Here is an 18,109-nt window from a genome sequence, read left to right on the forward strand (position 1 = left end):
GGCTTTCATAAAAATATGACTCTCAAAGACACTTGTTTGAGAGTTCTTGGGCTATTTTCCAGTGGAATTGCCTAACAAACCCCTGACTTCTCTGGTTTTGCTTTTGGTGCATTGAGTAGGGAATAATATGTAGAAATATTGAAGATAATAAAGAAAAACTTGGATTATTTTTTAATAATTACCCAGTTTGGCTTGTTTTGAAGTGTGACCTTGGTGTGGGAAGAGGAATTAGAATTCAAATTGCACCCCAGCCTGCCTGTAGGTTTGTTGTCACTTCAAGTAGCTGCTGCTCCTGAGAGAAATGGTCTTTCCTAGTGCCTCTGCCTGTCAGTGCCTTCAGCTGAGCCAGGTGATCCCTGAGCTCCAGGGTGCTCACTTGGGGAAACCAACCCAAATGAAAATTACATCTCTTGGATTCCTTTTGGATTAATTTTATTCCACATCAGCTTCTCCAGACAATGTTTGTGGTGGGATAGGTGGTAGTTCTACAGGAATGGGGTGAGAGTTGAAAGGACAGATTGCTTCTCAGGGAGAGTTGATAATGGTTCTAAGGCAACATGGGAAACTATGGAATTGGGAACAATTCAGCCTCCTTCTCAGCCTTTTCACTTTCACAGTTGAGCCCTGCTTGTTCATAGTGTGCCTTTCACATGAAAACTCGACTTTCAGTGCACTGAGATTTGTATGTGAGGACATTTCTTCTCACAGATCAATATGAACAAACAGCAGTTGAAGTTGAAGCCGACAGTGTTCGTTATATAGCCCAGCAGTGAGAAAATGTCACTGTTTTTAGAGGTAGTAGTCAAACATTTATAAGCTGTTTTACTGGAATGTGGAACTGGCAGGAATGGCTTTTTGCCCAGAAGTTTAAAACTTTCTATATAATCTTTTCTGCCTTTTTTCAGTCAGTTCTCCTCAAAGTTTCATGTCATTGTCTTAGTTTAGTTTTATTTGTTTGTTTGTTTAAGCTAAATCCTACACTCCTTTCTTTTGTGTGTGCCCGTTAAAGAAGTATCTAGGGTCTTTCATTTTATTCCAGATCCTTCTGGAAGTGGTAACCTGCTCTGGAAAGCAGCAGGAGCTGACAGCAGGATTGTGTTCCTGCAGCAGGACACATGCTGTGCTTAACCCAGCTCGTTTGTGTCTCACAGTAATGAGATGCCTCAGAGGAAAGGGCAGGAGGAAGACAAGGAGCATTTGAAACAAAATATTGGATATTCTGCACGTGAGGTTGTTGGCTCCCTGGAGCTTGGGGATGCTTTGCTTGGTGTGACCTGAGGAAGCTCATCCCAAGCCTGGGAGTACCAAACATCTGCCTGTTTCTGGAGGATGCTCATCATTCTGCTGGTTCTGAATTGGCACCAACAGCTGTGCAGCCAGGTCATGGTGCAGCTGCTGCAAGGTGTTTCTCCACTCTGGTTAGGAGCACGTCTGGGTTAGAGAAATGCCTTGGTAGGGTTGTATCCTGCGTTTCCTTCCTGCTGCTTGCTCACTGTCCTTCTGAAGGAGTTGTCCAGATAAGCTTTTCTTTGTGCTCATAAACTTTTTTATGTATACACTGAAATTCTTTTTCCAGGGGTTTTATGTTGCATTCAGCTGGAAGCTGTTTGGCATCTTCCAATTCATGTTTGTTCTAACCAGGGTATTTGGTCTGAGCTCTGTTTTCTTTCAGAACTCTTATTACTCTTTTGCTTTTTGCCAACTTAACAGTTAAAATTTAAATGTCATTGTCCCAGGGCATAGTGGGAAGACTGATGGAAGACTAGAAATGGAGATAACTGAAAGTAATTATTTGCAGTTGTTTTCTTTGGAGTAATTTTAACCCTTTCCTGCTTTATTTTCCCTACTTGTGAGACCTGTGTGGTGTTTCCTAAAATAAGGTTCCAAAGCCTTTGATATTTTTTTTTTGTAATTATCTTTGACATCCTTGCAGGACAATAATGCTACCAAAATACTTTCTACCTTTATATATATAAAACATATATAAATAATTTTTATTTATATATAGATATATAGAGAGATATATAGAGAGATATATAGAGATATAGATATAGATATCTCTCAAATCTGTTATGCAACTCTTCCAAAAACCACAGAAAAGGTCCTGATCTATAAACAGACATATTTGAAACAAATACTTAAAAATAAAGGCTGGTATTTTGCTTTGATTAGTGGACTATATTTATAATTTTAAGAGGTGTTAAAAATATGCCTTGGAGTAGTCAAGATTCCATGTGTTAGGATACTCAAAGTCCAGGCCAGAAATTAGAATTGGCTTGTGTTTAATAATGATTTTTTTAAAAGAAGCTGAGGCATGTATGCTTGGGCCAGAATAGAAACACAGGAAAACACTTGCCAAGTTGGGGGGTGGGGGGAGGTAAGGCCAGGGAAGAAAAGGCAACTGGGCAAAGGAAGACTGTTCTTTAAGGTTCCAAGTGCCACTAAAGATGCATTAGGTATTAAAAGGAATTGGTAGCTGAATGAGTAACCAGAGTGAGGGAAGTAATCAGAAATTTTGATTTTCTAGTCACTTCATCGAGCTGTGTATTTATCCCTGCTGGAAACTTCAGTTGTACTTGTGACCTTCAGAGGCCCTGTGCTCCCCGGCAGGCTGCCTGAAATTCAGCTGGAGAGTGGCCCTTCCTCCTGCCCTCCCTCCCTGCCTTTCTGGTAGGCAAGAGGAATTTCTGATTTCATTTTTCTTGCTTAGAAAGAGGCACTTCATGCATTGTCTGAGCCACAACAGCCTCCTGCATTCTACGCACCAAGATTAAAAGCCTCCAAATGTTTAGCCTGAGCTTTGCACCTGAAATAAATCCTTTGGTCAAATAATGTGTTAGAAGAGTGTGAAACAGCGGGGCAGTTTTGAGGAGTTGTTTTTTTTATATCTACAACAGGAATGCCCACCACATCACAGAGTTCTAATTTTGAAAGGCACTGCTAAAGTATTATTTTTTTCTGTAATAATACTGTTAGTAAATTTTAACCTGCAATGTGTGTTCTGGATTGGCTTCAGCAAAAAGAGAAAATGAAGCTATTGCAGAGCTCTGTCTGTAGCTTTCTCGGTGACAAGAAAGGCATTGCCTGAAGGCTTCTTTTCTCTATGTGCAGAACAATGGCCCAGTATGTTATTTCCAAATATATTGTTATTTGCAAACAGACCGGCAGCTCCTGGCTGCACTGTGCTGTGCAGCCTATTGAAATTCTGGCTGTGATTCCAGCAGAGATTTTTCCATAAATAGCTCTGTACTACTTGGGAACACAAACAAACTCTGAAAAAATCTGAAGTAAGGTCTGCTGAGGGACTGTTTAGCCTGTTATTAGTGTGTTCTTCGGGGCAGATACTATGGTGGATATGAGGAATTTTTCTATAGGGTTATGTAGGGGCTGTCAGCAGGAATTAAAAAGTAAATAATTACCAATCAAATTAGATCCAAGGACTCACAAATCACCTGTCTTGAGCATAGGGGAGAAAAGAATAATAAAAATTAATAAATATGAGCAGAAGCAACTAAATTCTCTTATTGGATTTTTTTAAAATAAAAGTTATAATAACTAAGCATTAGGTTAGGGTTCAAGTAAATACAACTTGAAATTAAAATTACTTATTCTTTCCATGAACAGACATCAAAATTTGTGCTAATTGGATGTTTGTTATATCAATTAATACCTGCACTAGTAAATGGGCTGTATTTTCCAGTGCTGTGTAGGTAAACACCCACTTGAATAAGTAATACAGTAATATTTTATTGAGTATTCAGTTATAATTGGTGTAAGCTATCTTGAGTAATTTGTAGTCTTGAGGAGAAACTTGTAAACATTCTGTGAAATAGAGAAGAGGTGAATAAATAATTCTGTGTTTTGCTTGGGTCACAGGGCTGATTCTCTGCTGGTCCTGTTGCTCATAAAATTTTTCCTAAGAAAGAATAAATCCCCTGTTAAAAGCAATCAAAGAGCATACAAATAACATTAGCATTTGAGAAATCCCTGCTCAGAGTGGGGACTGGAGTGTCCTTAACCCCTGGTTATCATGGCGAATGTCTTTATCAGGTGTCAGAGTGAGGATGGGATCACTGAGAGCAGCCCCAGGAGATGTTAGGACACTGTCTCCGTGCAGATCTCCCAGCTGTACCTACTGCTCCTCTTGGATGTTTATTAAAAACCTTTGGCTGTGGCCCCTGAGCAGTCTCAGAAGGATCTCAGAGGTCTTCACTATCCAGAGCCTTGGGGATGTCTGAAGTCACCTCTGCTGAAGGAGCACCTGGGCTGTGGGTGTGGGGTGCACACAAGGCTGGAATGGAAATCAGCTCTGATACAGCCCTGAGGCACTGACTTTGTGCTGATAACTGGAGAAAGCTCAGAGTCACAGAATCCTGGAATGGTTTGGATTGCAAGGGATCTTAAAGCCCATCCAGTGCCACCCCTGCCGTGGGCAGGGACATCTTCCACTATCCCAGGGTGCTCCAAGTCCTGTCCAACCTGACCTTGGACATTTCTAGGTTTGGGGCAGCCACAGCTTCCTTGAGAATTCAATCTCAGCCCCTCACCACTCTCACAGGGAGGAATTTCTTCCCACTATCCCATCTTGACCTACCCTCTTTCAGTTCGAACCCATTCCCTCTTGTCCTGTCTCTCCAGGCCTTTGTAAATGGTCCCTCTCCATCTTTCTTGGTGGGAAGAACAGCTGACAGCCTTTTCTTTTTGAAGGCCTAGGTGGTATTTCTGAGCTTGCTCACGTTTTTTTATTTCATGAACATTCTTTTTCATTCTTTGTAGGCACATTAAGAGTAGCTCCCTGAGAAACTGGGAAGTATAAATAAAGCAGCTCTGCACTCCAGCAAAGCTCTTTTGCTACCAAGGGGTAATTAGCCTGGGTTTGCAAAACCAATACATTGCCAACATATTTATGACAGAGAGAAGAAATAAAGCTTTAAAGCTTCAAAAAGACTCAGTCAGATACTTCTAATGCGTTTTGGGGAATCCTTATGCTCTGTATAGCTTGAATTTCAAAGAATGTCTTAGGAGAATTATGGAGCACTTGTGTGAGCATTATGGATAAACCCTGAGGAGCTTTGAGAGAATGAACTGTGACTTAGCTCTGTGCATGCAGGTTTTCCAGGGAGTTAGTGGCATGAGATGGAGTTGGGGTCTCCTGAATCTTTATAGATTCCTAGGATGCCCTTTATCTCCAGGTCTGCAAGGACATTTTCTACAGCTCACAAATGTCATAAATAGACATTTAATTTCTTTGTTTCAGCATGAAGCTTATTCTGGAAAATCAGTTAACATGAATTTTTGTCTTCAGCAGTGCTAAAATTGAGTTGTTACCCTCTTGGAAATGGATACGCAGTTTTGCTGCAACTTTATTAATGATAGATAGCTTGTAAATTAAAGCTCTGCAGGCAGAAAAGATGTTGGAACAAGTCATATACCAGAGTATTAAAACCAGGCAAATGCTGTGTAAGAGGATAAATAATCAAATCTGTTTTTTATAAGGGTTTTTTGTCTCAGTTCTCCTTCTATTGCTCAACAAGTCCCAGTTTTGTGAGTGATAGTGACAGAATGTTCAGGCACCTGAGGAGATCTCAAATTAAGCAATTGTGGGCATGAAGTTGGTTCCTGCTGGAGGTAATTTTGTTCCCCAGTAATTAGATATGTATGACCTGTATGCAGTTGTACAAAGGACAGAAATTATGAGTAATTCCCAAACTAAATTCTATACAATACAAATATAACTAAACCATTCTGTTGTGTTTGCCTCAGAAATCAGTGTATGTTTTGGTAGCTGCAAGTGCTTCTGAAAGAACTGGAGCTGGTGTGGATTGTGTGCAGCACTTAGTGCAGCTGCTTTGTTTAGGTGGATCAGGCGTCGTTGAAACAGAAAAATTCCAAGGAAAGGAAGCTCTTTCTTGTGTAACTTTGCCAAATTATCTCTGTGTTGCAGTAATACCTAATGTTTTATCTGTATTCAAAACTGTAGAAGCAGAGTACCCTGACAATGCCAGTCCCCCTTCAAACAAACCATATATTTCATATTCTTGCCTTTTAGCGAGTATTTTACTTGGGGATAAAAGAAATTTGCTTTTAGGTAGAGTTTTATTGCTGCAGCACCAAAGAACACGTGCATGCTCATTTTTTCAGTGCATTTAAGGAAGGTTTCGTTCTATGACTCCTGTGGGCTGTTAAAAACTTTGTTGGTTCCCAGAATTCTGTGGCACTTGATGGAAGCTTGAGGTTCTGGGCTGCTTTGCATCAAAACAGGAAGACAGTTTCTCCAGGTGAAGTGTAATTGACGTGGCCTGTGGTAACAGCAGGGCTCAAGCAAACCTAGGCCAGGTACCCAGGATGTCAGACGGATTTTTACGGTAGATGGTGTTTTGAAACAGTGACTTAAGAATTATAATGCATTTAACACAAATGTTGCTTAGGTAGGATATTTTTTATATTTTGTGTTTCTGGGGTTTTCCCCCCCCCCCCATTTCCTCTCAAACTCATCATTTCTCATGGAGTGCTTAGGGGTGCATAGCCTCCGATTGTGGTGTTATCTAACCTCTGGATAACTGCTGTTCCCAGGCTTTTTTTGGTAATCCTAGACTGTGAGTGAAGAGGAGTTTTCACTGTAATTGAAAGGGGATTGATGCAACACTGAGTGTGACACATCCTCAGTAGGAGGGCCACTCTTCTTTACCTCTTCCCCGCCTGAAAATAGATTTAAGCTTCAGGAGCTGGAAGCTCTCAGCAGTTGAATTTTGTGAGGTTGGGAAACTGAACCCCACAGTAGCTTTTCCATCAAACAGGTGCTTGGTATTTAACAATGCTGAAACACTGGAGTTACTGCTGATTACTTTTTTTGTTTAAAAGCAGAACAGTTCTGCTTGGAAGAAGGAAAGCTTGTGGACAGATTGAGCCCTTAAAAAAATTTATTATTATTCTGTAATATTGCAGTAGCTGCAAGGAAGAGGCTCAAGGAGACGCTGTGACCTTCAACTGCTCATTCCTGGTCCTGGATAAATGTTGTAGTTCCACAAACTGTGAAACACTCACCCTCTTTTCTGAGGTGATTTCAGCTGGGTGCCAGGAGTGGGGCTGGATTTCTGCCACTCCAGCCTCTCCTGTTTATGATATTAATAAACTGGTGTCAAATGTCCTGGGAACGGTTTATGCAGGTTGAAAGACCTTTGTTTCAGCCAACAATAGACCTGAATTAGTATGAATAGGAAAAGCAAATAGGCACTTCCTGTCATATTTGAAGGAATATTTGAGTTTGGGAAGTGTGTCTATTAAGACATGTAAACTAAATGCTCATCACTTGCTCTTTGTCCCCAGCAAAATGTTCCCTGTGTATGTGTATTTCTGTTACCTTCCTAAATATTAAATACATTATTTAATACATTATTTGGGGGGAAAACTCAATACCTGTGTAATGAAGATTTAAAAGGGGTAATTGACTTAGTTATTGCTTTCCTAATCACATTTATTCCTGGAATGAAAACTTGGAGGCCTCTTGCAAAGACTAGAAACTACTAGGATAAAGTGAAATAATGGAGTGATGCCTCGGCTCATCTCGAGGTTGAGCTGCCTTTCACAGAGTGCTGTAACTGCTCTGTGTGGTTTCCAGGAAGAAGATGCCTCCAGGGAATTCTTGTCATGTATTAAATAATCTTATATTATTGAGTCTGGAGTATTTTCAAGCTGAGGTAGAGTTGGAAAATGGCTCTGTCTTGAACTGGTAAGGTCTCCACTTTGCAGTAGTGTTCACATGAAGTTACTGGGACAGCAGCAATCTCCCAGAGTTGTGGAGCTCTGGAAAAAAGCTTCAGACACATACCTGCTCAATTCCAGGATGGAAAGGACTGTAGGGTAGATTGCCTTGGGTGTACCTGTAAAATCCATCCTCAGTGCTGGAGGCAGCTCCTAAGGACTTGGGAACTGCAGCGAGGGCCACAGCTCCTCTTTTGCTGATTCCAGGGTGTTACATTTTTCACATCCCATCAACTGCTGCTGGACCCAGGTTAACCTTTACCTGTTAAATATGCAATGCCTGGTTGTGGGCAGCCCAGTTAGCAGGAGTTTTTTGGGGTGTTTATTTGTGTGGTCTGTTGTAAATGTATTTATTTTTCTGCTTCTCTGTGTGTGATCAGGCTGCTTGTGCCTCCTTCTGTTTTCCCAACTAGATTGTGTCCAGCCAAGGGGCAATGCAAGTACTGGGAACTCTGGTTTGCAGCATCTTTTGAACCAATTTCATTCAATTGATACGCTTTTGCTTGGTGGAAGGAGGGAATTTTCCTCTTGATCTCCTGTGCATGTGTTCTGAAGGGAACTGCAGTAATGTCTTAAAGATTAAAATAGAAAGCAGTTAATCAGCATGATGAGGGTTAATGGTTTCTATCCAGAAACCAAGCAGTTTTGCATTTGTTTGTATAGAGAAAACATTCTTCTGTTTGCTGTTGTTGTAACAGGAGAGGATTTTTCACAGTAATTTTTGAAACACTTACTAATAAAAACTTAATTGGGGTTAAAAAACCCCAAACTATTAAACTCTCTCATCAGATGAAATGGTTTCAAGGGGCCAGTTCAGGACTGTTTCCTGCTAAGAAATCCGAACCCCACAGGGTTTCTTTCTTTTGTAGGTTTGTAGTGAAGTTGGCTTGAAAGGAGCTACAGAATGCAGTGCTGGACTTGGTGAGCAGAAATAAAACCTACAGCCCAGTGGTTACAGTGAGTGTGGTACAGATATTATTGCCCAGTGGATCACACTTCTAAATCAGTTTAAGGTGTAAAAGTTCCTTCTTTAAGCTCGTGGGGTTATTTTTCAGTGTGAATACTTTCTTTTCACAAAGATAAAATTTCAGAGCAATTTTATGCCATTTTCAGTGATAGGAAGCAGGGACACATCAGTATCTGACACATCTGTTTTCAGAGTGCTTTGACGTGCTGCTGTTTGTCATCTCTGTTTTTTCCCTGCCACCACAGGTGTCTTGTAGTCCTATGTACTGGAGACTTGAGTTTCCTACTATAGATGGAGACAGGAAGCCTGGAGTCTGAGCTTTAAATAAGTTTTCTTTCTGTTCTAGCAAAGCTAGATTCTGGCCTTGTTGTAGATGGAAGCTCGTGGAGACTGCATACAGAAATGCAGTTAACTGGCATTTTGGGTGTGGGCTCAATGGCCTTTGTAAATCCAGCTGTGCTAGCTGGAGATGTGGTTGCTCCTGAGAGTGTTCCTTGCTTTCCCCCAGAGCAAATTTGCTCATCTGATGCCTTCAGCTCAGTCTTAGTGAAATCTGTTAGCTTAGCAAAACACAAATTGTTGAACAGAAGTGAAATGTGTTACCATTGTTCACAGAAGTTTGGGGTGGTGGTAGTGTCTGCTGAAGAGGATTATAAGTGTTCCTGTAGTGATTTCTGCTCCTTCTGAGAGTTACTGGGTTTGTGCAATTCTTTGTTGGTCTCTTGCCTTGGCCCAGGAATGGACTGTGGGGGAAAATAATGGTAAATTTAGTGGTGGAAACTTGCCCTGAGTAGAGATGTTGTAGCAGTTGCCCAAGTGAGGCACAATGTGTGTGCCAAACACAAGAGTTGAAACATTCCGTGTGCTGCTGCCTATCGACCTGGATTGTAATGTTGACCACAGACTGTGCTTTTTCTGAATTCTATTTAAATGAGGATGTTACTCTGATGCCACAGTTAACTTGAGAGCTCGTAAAGATTTCTGGATTCATAAGAAGCTGCTGTTCCAGATGAGAGATTAGCAGATGGTGATTCTGTTCTCTGCTTTACTCTTATCTTGTAAAACACTTAATCTACGTATTTGTTCCCATCCCAACTTGTAGAAGCTTTTGAGTCACTTCTGTGATAACTCTGCAGTTCCAGTGCTGTCCTCTCACTTTGCCTTTGCAGGGAGGAACAGCTTCTGGTGCATGGGACAGATGGGTTTGGAGTTGTTCTGCTCTGAGTGCTGAGCCCAGTAAAGCTCTTTAGGAGCATTACTGGCCTTGCATAAAACTTAATGGCAACAAGATTGGGGCTGGTGCCACTGTTCTGCCGTGGGAGGGGATGGAAGTTTGCTGTTGTGTTTTCTAGGAAGCCATGAGGTTTAACAAAAGTTATTTGCATGAATTTGCAAAACCACCAAAATAACATTGTTTTGTACTTGAGTATTAAATTGCATTATCTCTAGACTATCTAAGTGTTACAAATGCAGCCGTAAGTTCTAAGCCATCCTAATACACACAAATCCTATGGAGTTTTGGAGTACTGATTCCTTCCCTTGCCTCCAGTTCCACCTCCCGTTAAAAAAAAAGTGACTAATTCCAGCTCCTGCTTCTGCAGACTGTTGATAACAGAGTGTTCTTGATGTCATTGCTGGTACATGGATTTGACAGCACAAAGAGTGATATCAGGAGGATGTGGCACACTGAGCTGTGCTTTGCCATGCAGGAGTAGAGTCCTGCTTACCTGGGAGCCCACAGTGAGCAGGGCAGGCATAGGGCATGCTAATGTGGCTTAGGAAGTAACAGGAAAAGCTTAATCAAGCCGTATCAAACTTTTATTTTAGAGAGCAAAATAAAAAGTTAAAAATTAAACGTGTAGCAGTAATAATAATGGCTTTCTAATCAAAGTTGAACTCGTTGAACTAGAACTTCTCTGGTGTATCTTTCCTCAAAGGATTGGCAAAGTTGAAGAAGGAAAGGGAGAAGGGTGAATGAAAGAAAAAAGATGGGAATCTAGAGGAGTCCAGGAAATGAGAGCGAAGTTATGGTGGCTTAGGCCTGCTTGACAAGGTTTATATTTGATTATTTCGCTTAGGTGAGTAATTTATGCTGTGGAATACTATGTGTATTCCCTGTTTGGCCACTGGTATCTTATGTATGCTACATGTGGGTAGGGATGTAAATAGGACTGGGTGAGTCTCAGTTTGCATCTTCACCAAACTAAATGCTTTTAGCATCAGCAGGAAAATGATGACTTTGTCATGGTCATGTTTTTAATTGTCAGCCTCCCAGGGCTGTTCAAGTGAGTTCACTCACTTGGAGTGAATATGCAGGGCAGGGAGCATTTTGTAAATCTTCCTCCTCTCTGTGCAGCTCCCAGGTTTGCAAAGCAAAGCCCAGCAAACCCGGCCTAATGACTGTCTGCTGGAGCTGCACCCTGGGCTCCTGTGTGTTTGTGTCTGCCCCGGCAGGGCCAACAGCGCTGGGGAGCGAGTTGGCCGTCAGACAAATTCCCCTCCCTGGGAAGGAGGGCAGCTTTGTGCTGCAAAATTCCAGAGCTGGTGCTTGGGAGAGAGCAGGGAACCAGCTGGCTTTGGCAGAGATGCATGGCACAGAGGGAGGATTTTTGCCACAAGGGCAGTAACCCCTTTCTGGCTCTTCTATGTCTATGTGCATTTCTTCCTGTCCCCATATTTAAGGAATTAATATATTTTTAATGCCCTCTCTAGTAGAGAAGAGATCTATTGAAAGGACTTCTGAATGAGTCTCAAGTAGTAAATTGAACAGTAAGAATGCCTTCTCCCAGCTGCCTTTGGGTTTGTTACCTAGTCACTTCATGGAGATGGAATGAATGCAGGGAATAATTCAGGCAAGTGAATGAAGAAGAGGGAAATGAAGTCAATAGTAAAACTGGTCATGGTAACTTCAGAGCACACAATCCTTGTGTTCCCTTCCCCCTCTCCACAGACTTAAATTAGGGAGGAGGTTGGAATGCAGAGGGTGTTTTGCAGCATCAAAACACTATTCTTTTGCAGCACCAGCACTAAACAGTTCATGGCGTTTTGCTCTCACTTTTCCTGGGATGTGAAGTTGTGGTACCCTGTGTTGGGAGCTCTCTGCACACAGACATGTGGTCACCCTGCCTTAACTTTGTTTAAACAGCCTTCGTGGTCACTTTGGGATTAACACCTCACTGTCTACCCTCAGAGATAAAATACACAATGTATCAGGACTCTGGATAAAGGAGTAAATCCAAATCACAAAGGCTAGGGTGTTGGTGGGATGACTCAGTGCATTGTGGAGCTACTTAAAATATTTGAAGCCTTGGAAGAGCTTTTGTTTTCTCTCCAGTGTCTTTAATTGCTTGATTGGGGTTTGTTCCCAATGATGAAGTACATAATTCCAAAACAAAACCATCGTTGGAACAAGAAAGTCCAATCAAAAGCCATAAATTCCTGTCATTAGCTGTGACTTGAGTTGGAGTTTGTGGAAGCTGCATCTGTTCAGTAGTTTGAAGCTTGGAGGTTTTGCCTCACCCTGGATTGGAAAGGACCAAACAACTCACAAGTGATTTCCAGACACTTAATGTCTGCAGGTTCTCCTGGACAGATACTCTTGCTCTCTCTAGGAAGAATGGCTCAGGTATATTCAGTAATTGTGCATCAAATTCAAATATTTCTCTGTCTTTATCTCTCATTATGTTCATCCGCTCCTCTCCTACTTCCTCAGTTTGAGGCTATTTGAGCTTCTGTGGATTTTAATACTAATCCTAAAAGTTGGTTTCTTAATGTTTTTGTTTTGAGACAGTTTCTGAAGTTTCCTTGGAATGATTGATTGATGTTTAGTTTGATGAAAAGAGCTTTTCCAGGCTGATAAACTGAGGACATGGTCTCCACATTAGGTCAGCAAATTTGGTTTTCACTTGCCAGGACAGAATTGCCAACTTGTAAATAATCTGCTCTGCTTTATGGATTTTGATAATATTTTTAAGATTATTTTGAGTTGTTCCTTTGGAAAATTCCAGAAATGGCATTTTGAGCCACTGGGAAGGTATATAAACAATACTTTCTAAATAATTTGAAAATGCTTTTTAAATGTTACAATTCTTTGTTCAGTCCTTGGAAACATCAGGAGATTGCTCCACTTGTGTAAACACTCTGATCTGCTTGCTCTCTGCTTAGGCAGCAGATCAACGTGATTCCAAAAACTTGCACAGAAACCTTTTGGGTCTGGTGAAATAAAGACTCTCTTTGTTCCTGCCATGATTGACTTGCTGCTGCAGAGTAGGTGACATGTTTTGCCTACCAAGCATGTTTTCTAAGCAGAGTTTATATAAAGTTCATGGAACATTAAAACAGATAGCCTCTTCTCTACTAATAAAATCTTCTTTATTATATTATTGGAAACAAAGTTAATACAGAATTGCTTTTCAGGTTTGTGATGGGCCTTCTGGAATGAAGTCATTGGATTACAGGTTTTTTTTGCTGGTTTGGATTGATGAAGCTGGTTTATTCCCTTTTTCCATAGACAGTGGTAACACCTCATCGCAATCCTTTCTTTAAAGTTTCAGAAAACTTGATGGTGACAGTGCACGTGTTCTGCATTTACTGCAACATGTGGAGGGCCCCCAGAGTGTGAAAGTATGTTTAAGTATCTGTCTCTGGGCTTTTCTTGTTTCAAACACTGCTTTTAATGGGGGAAAAGGCATTTGAGATCTGTTGGATTCCTTTATTCTTCTTTTTTTAATTTGAACTGGTTCTCTTCCCAGTGCACTGGCCTAGTGGCCTCAGAGCTTTAACTGAAGCTCTGAGATGTGTTTTCTCCTTTTCCTATTCCCTGTCGAAGTCAAACACAATGTTTTGATTTTTTTTTTTTTTTTTTTTAATTGGCTCCTCCGGTTTCTGTCTCCATGTCTGCCGTGGAAGAATTTAGTCCTGCTTGAATCCAGTCAAGTGTCCAGATCTTGCTGGGGGTTTTGATTTTTGTTTGGGCACTTGAAAGGTGAAGATGTCTCATTAAAGCTTAAAAAACTTAAAGCAGGTTATGAAAATAAAGATGATGTGCAGAAGGAGAGGAAAGCTTTGCCAGGTTGTAGCTGCTGGATCTGGGAGAGCTGCAGGAAGCTTTGGATGGCTCTGGGGGAAGCAGACTCTGCCCTGTCTCCGTGTGCTCATGGATCAGGGACCACAACCTCTCTTTAGTTTGAGATTTTTGTGATCAGTGCCTTGGGTTTGATTAGAGTTTTAAATCTCTGAAGTGGAGATACAACTGTGCAGCAGCTCTGTTTCCATAGTATTTTGCTCAACCAGCTGCAGAACGTTTTCATTCATAAACAGATTTCAGGTTATGTAGGTGATTCCTACCCCACTACCCCTTTGCTTTCAGGTCACTAAAAAACATTATTTGAAAGCATTTAGCAGTCTTAGAAGTGTTTCTACAACAGTAAGTGTCTGTGAAGGGATATTGAATGGAACTAAAGGACGTATGTATAGAGAAATACTTGTGGATGATGTAACAATCTCTGAATTCTTTGTCCCAAGTTATGCAAGAAGGAGAAACCTGGTTCACTTGGTACTGGTGTTGCAGGTGCCCTGCAGGAATGAGGGTGTACCTTGCTGTGTCCTGATTTTTGTCTTTGTCACAATTGTGTCTTCATCTCCTGTGATTGATGCTGCCATGTCGTGTTTTAAACCCTCAGCACTGGCAACGTCACCCTGCATCTTGGTGTCAGAGATGTCCTGAGATGCTTGAGGGGAGAAGACAAATCTGATCTCCATCTTAGGGTGGGACAGCAGATAATGCTGTGGCCTAAGAGGGGTTTGGATTTCAGATAAGGGGTCAGTGGGTGTTTATCTCTGACATTGTGCTGGAAGGAAAGGGCGCTGAAATGCATCCTGTTTCCAACAGCCATCAGTGTGGTGACAGTAGGGCACTACACATCTGCTTCTCCCTTAGATACCCCTTCCAAGTGCTCCTGGCACTGGGAAGGGATCATTTCCCAGCATGTGGCCAGCAGGAGCAGCTCTGTGTTTGCAGGCACACCCCTAGGGAGAGGAGGGAAAACACCACAGGTTGGGGATACTCTCCTGTGGTGCTGAAGGGCTAAAATCATCAAGGAATTAGAATTGTCACTGGAAAAAAGGAGGATAAGACGGGTACGTGTTTTGGGCAATGAGGATGTTAACACAGATGAGAATCCACAAACGAATCCAGGCACTGGGGAGGTTGAAAAGCTCCCTCTGTCATTTCTCCCAACACCGTTAAATCCATCCAGGTCAGCCAGCCCCAGTGCTTTGATGTCTGGCTCTTGCTTTGAAGGAGGTATGGAAATGTGGAATTCCAAACAGGACATTACTGGGTTTGCATCTACAACTGCTTGTTTGCTTTCTAGTAAAGATTTCTTTGTAAAATCTGTATGTAGGTCCTGGTTTGGGATTACTTAAGCAGAAATCACTTTTTTCTGTCACGTTTTTAGCACCTTTTTTTTTCCTTTGGAGAAGAAACAGTCCAAGAATACACTGTGGAAGGCACATAGGATTTATTGATGTATCTTGAATTTTAAAATGAATTAATATTTTTCCCTTGTGATTGCTGCTGAGGAATGTATGTGGTTTTCATTTAAAACTGATCCAATACTTGGAATGATCTGCCTGGTGTCAGTCAGGCACTGGAGAGTTTTCAGTGTCTTGTCACCACGGCCTGGGCCTGCTGGACTCCTTGGAGGTGTGGGATATGGGTGCTGAAAGTTTGTTTGTGCACTTGAGTCTGTGATAAAGGAGGATCTGTATGAGCTGGGAAATCACTGGGGGAAAGCTTGGATTGTCCTGGAAATTACAAAATAAAAAGGCAAGAATGTCTGGGATCTACAGAAAAGTGGTTGTCTTTCTGCTAAGTGAGATTTTTGTTGTTATTAATATATACAATATATAGCATCATCAGACCTAGGAAAATAGAGATTTTTGTCCTTAAACAAAGGTTTTTCTGGCTGCTGTTGCTGCCTGCTCTAAACTTTCCAGTGACTTTCACAAAATAAGTACTTTGATTAATTTATCCATCTGTTCTTAGATGGATATATGGGACTTCTAAGGCAATTTTTTTATCTGCTCTTCTCTTTCCACATGGACACATTGGGTTTGCTGATAATTCACTGTATTGTCTTACCAGTTTCAAGACTGTCAGAGCCTGTAGTGTTAAGTCTTTGTTTTTCTCAATAGTAATTATTCTGTGTACTCACAGCTGAGGTATGTTAGTGTGTTTTTCTTCAATTAATTGATAACCTACGGTCTTTTCCTATTGGAGGGGTACAGCCAGGTGCTTTGCATTGTGTGAAAAAGACAAAATTGGACTGCTTGGTTTGCACCTCCCCCTTTCTGTGCATTGATGAGTTGTTTCTTATCTCTATGCCCCCTTCAGCTGGGAGAGGTACCTATGAAATACCCTGTCTGCAGCTCAGTGGTTTGCATCTTAAGCCTTACAGATGTGAGCTAAATCACTTAATCTTGGTCACAAATAGAAGAATGACTGGCTGGAGTAACTGCTGCCTTCTGGGATGAAAAATGATGAGCACTGGAATGAAGTTTTTTTGTGTGTGATCTGGATCCTGGTTCAGTGGGGTACAGGCTGTGGTTGTATTTCTGTTCCTAACTCTGTTTGGAGGCATTCCAGCCAGTGTAAGCGGTGGCAGGGAGGTTGGTGGGGACTCTAGGGCAGTTTGTGCTGAAGAACACTGGCTCTGTGGAGCTGGTGTTTGGGTCTAAGTCAGGCAGGTATTGATCTTGTTTAGGTCTGAAGTGTTATGAATGCAAAGGAGAAAAAAGAAACCATCCCACAGAAAATACTGTTTATCTACAGCTGACTGGCATGAAAGTGAAATGGCCTTAAGATTCCTGTATGTAAAACTCTCAAGTAGTTTCTCTGGCAGAAAATGAGATTTATAGAGTGGTGTTTCAATTTGATGTTTCAAAAATGCTTTGGCTTCTGATTCAACTGTTTGGGAGTCCAAGGAGCATTTGTACCTTTGGAAATGGGAATGGGTGGGCTTGAGCTGAAGTTGTAATTTGTCCTTTCTGATGTATGAACAGCTCAGTTTGATACTAGGGATTACTATTCTTGTCACTGTATATTTACAATTTAATTGTAGCACTCCCTGTAAAAACACTTGTGATAGTGTAAATCTTCTTCATCCAGAAGAGGTTCTCGGGTGTTTTGGAGACTATTGAGGTTTTTTTCCTGGTTTTCTGCAGCTGTTTATTCCTTGCTTTCCTTAAACACAAATATCTGAACTTTTCTCCCCTGATACCTTTTGCCTTTAGGTTATCAAATGTGTACTGAGTCCTTTAAAAAAAAAAAAAAAGTGCTTTGAGGTCATATGGATAATGATTGTATATAAATCATGCATTAAGATAAATTGAGAAAATAAAGGTACACAGTTACTCTAGGAAGGTACAGTCTGTATTATCTAGAGTCAGAGTAGAAAAATCAGTTCTAAGAAGCTGAGGATATTAAACCTTTAAGAACAAAGTAATGCACAACACCGTGCTTGTAGCTCTGGCATGGTGATCTATAAATGCTTCTCAAATGTACAGCTTAAAAACTACTGTTGTTTTTTGGAAGAAATTTCTACTTGCATTTTATAGATGTCTTTTACCTAAAGTATTATTTCTTTTTTTGGTTTGGGTTTTTTTTAATCGTGGCTTTCTTGGCCACTTGGTATTTAGAAGAATGATTAATCTGGGGGATTTATTTTTGTTGTTCTGCAGCGGATATAATTTCTACAGTAGAATTTAACCATTCTGGAGAGTTGTTAGCAACAGGAGACAAGGGAGGGAGAGTTGTCATCTTTCAACAGGAGCAGGAGGTGAGTGCTGTCTAATTACACTGCATTACATGTTCTTTCTGTTCCCTTTTTGAAGACAAGTTTTTATAAAACCCCTTACACGAAGTGCATGCCTGTGTGATAAGTGATTACAATAATTTAATGAACTTTGTGATAGAAGTTATTTTAAACACTCTTTGGTTGTGGTATAAAGAATGTTGGAAGACCAAAAAGGGGAAGGACACAAAAGACCCTTGAGGGGTTGGTTCTTACACAGTGACTCTTCCTGGCTGTGACATTGATTTCAGATTTCAGTGTAACTGGGGATAATAAAGTTGCCCTTAGGTAACTTTATTGTGTGACTGTGACCTCAGATGTTACATCAGTCAAGTAAAACCATGGAATCCTCATAGCAGAGGTATCTTTCCTCCCTTTATCCTTGTTTTTTGGTCTTTTGGCTCTACCTCCCTGTCAGTGGGCAGCTGAGCTGCAGTGCCTGATTTTAGCTGAGGCTGTAGTTGGAAGTTGTTGTGGTTAGAATGTATTTCAGGGAGATGTCACCTCACTGCACTATTAGTTTCGT

At 41.1% G+C, this 18,109-nt stretch overlaps 1 protein-coding gene across 4 annotated transcripts in view; it reads left to right on the forward strand.

Annotated features, from left to right (window-relative positions):
* The window catches only part of PPP2R2A (protein phosphatase 2 regulatory subunit Balpha), a 37,570-nt gene that overhangs the window by 12,105 nt on the left and 7,356 nt on the right, over nt 1-18,109 (forward strand). For all 4 annotated transcript variants that reach the window (XM_050982935.1, XM_030231753.2, XM_050982934.1 and 1 more), the window contains exon 3: nt 17,471-17,568. In XM_050982935.1, coding sequence (XP_050838892.1) covers nt 17,471-17,568 — 98 coding nt within the window. The remainder of the gene's footprint in view (nt 1-17,470; nt 17,569-18,109) is intronic.

Source organism: Serinus canaria, chromosome 22, assembly GCF_022539315.1.
Source record: "Serinus canaria isolate serCan28SL12 chromosome 22, serCan2020, whole genome shotgun sequence".
NCBI lineage: Eukaryota > Metazoa > Chordata > Aves > Passeriformes > Fringillidae > Serinus > Serinus canaria.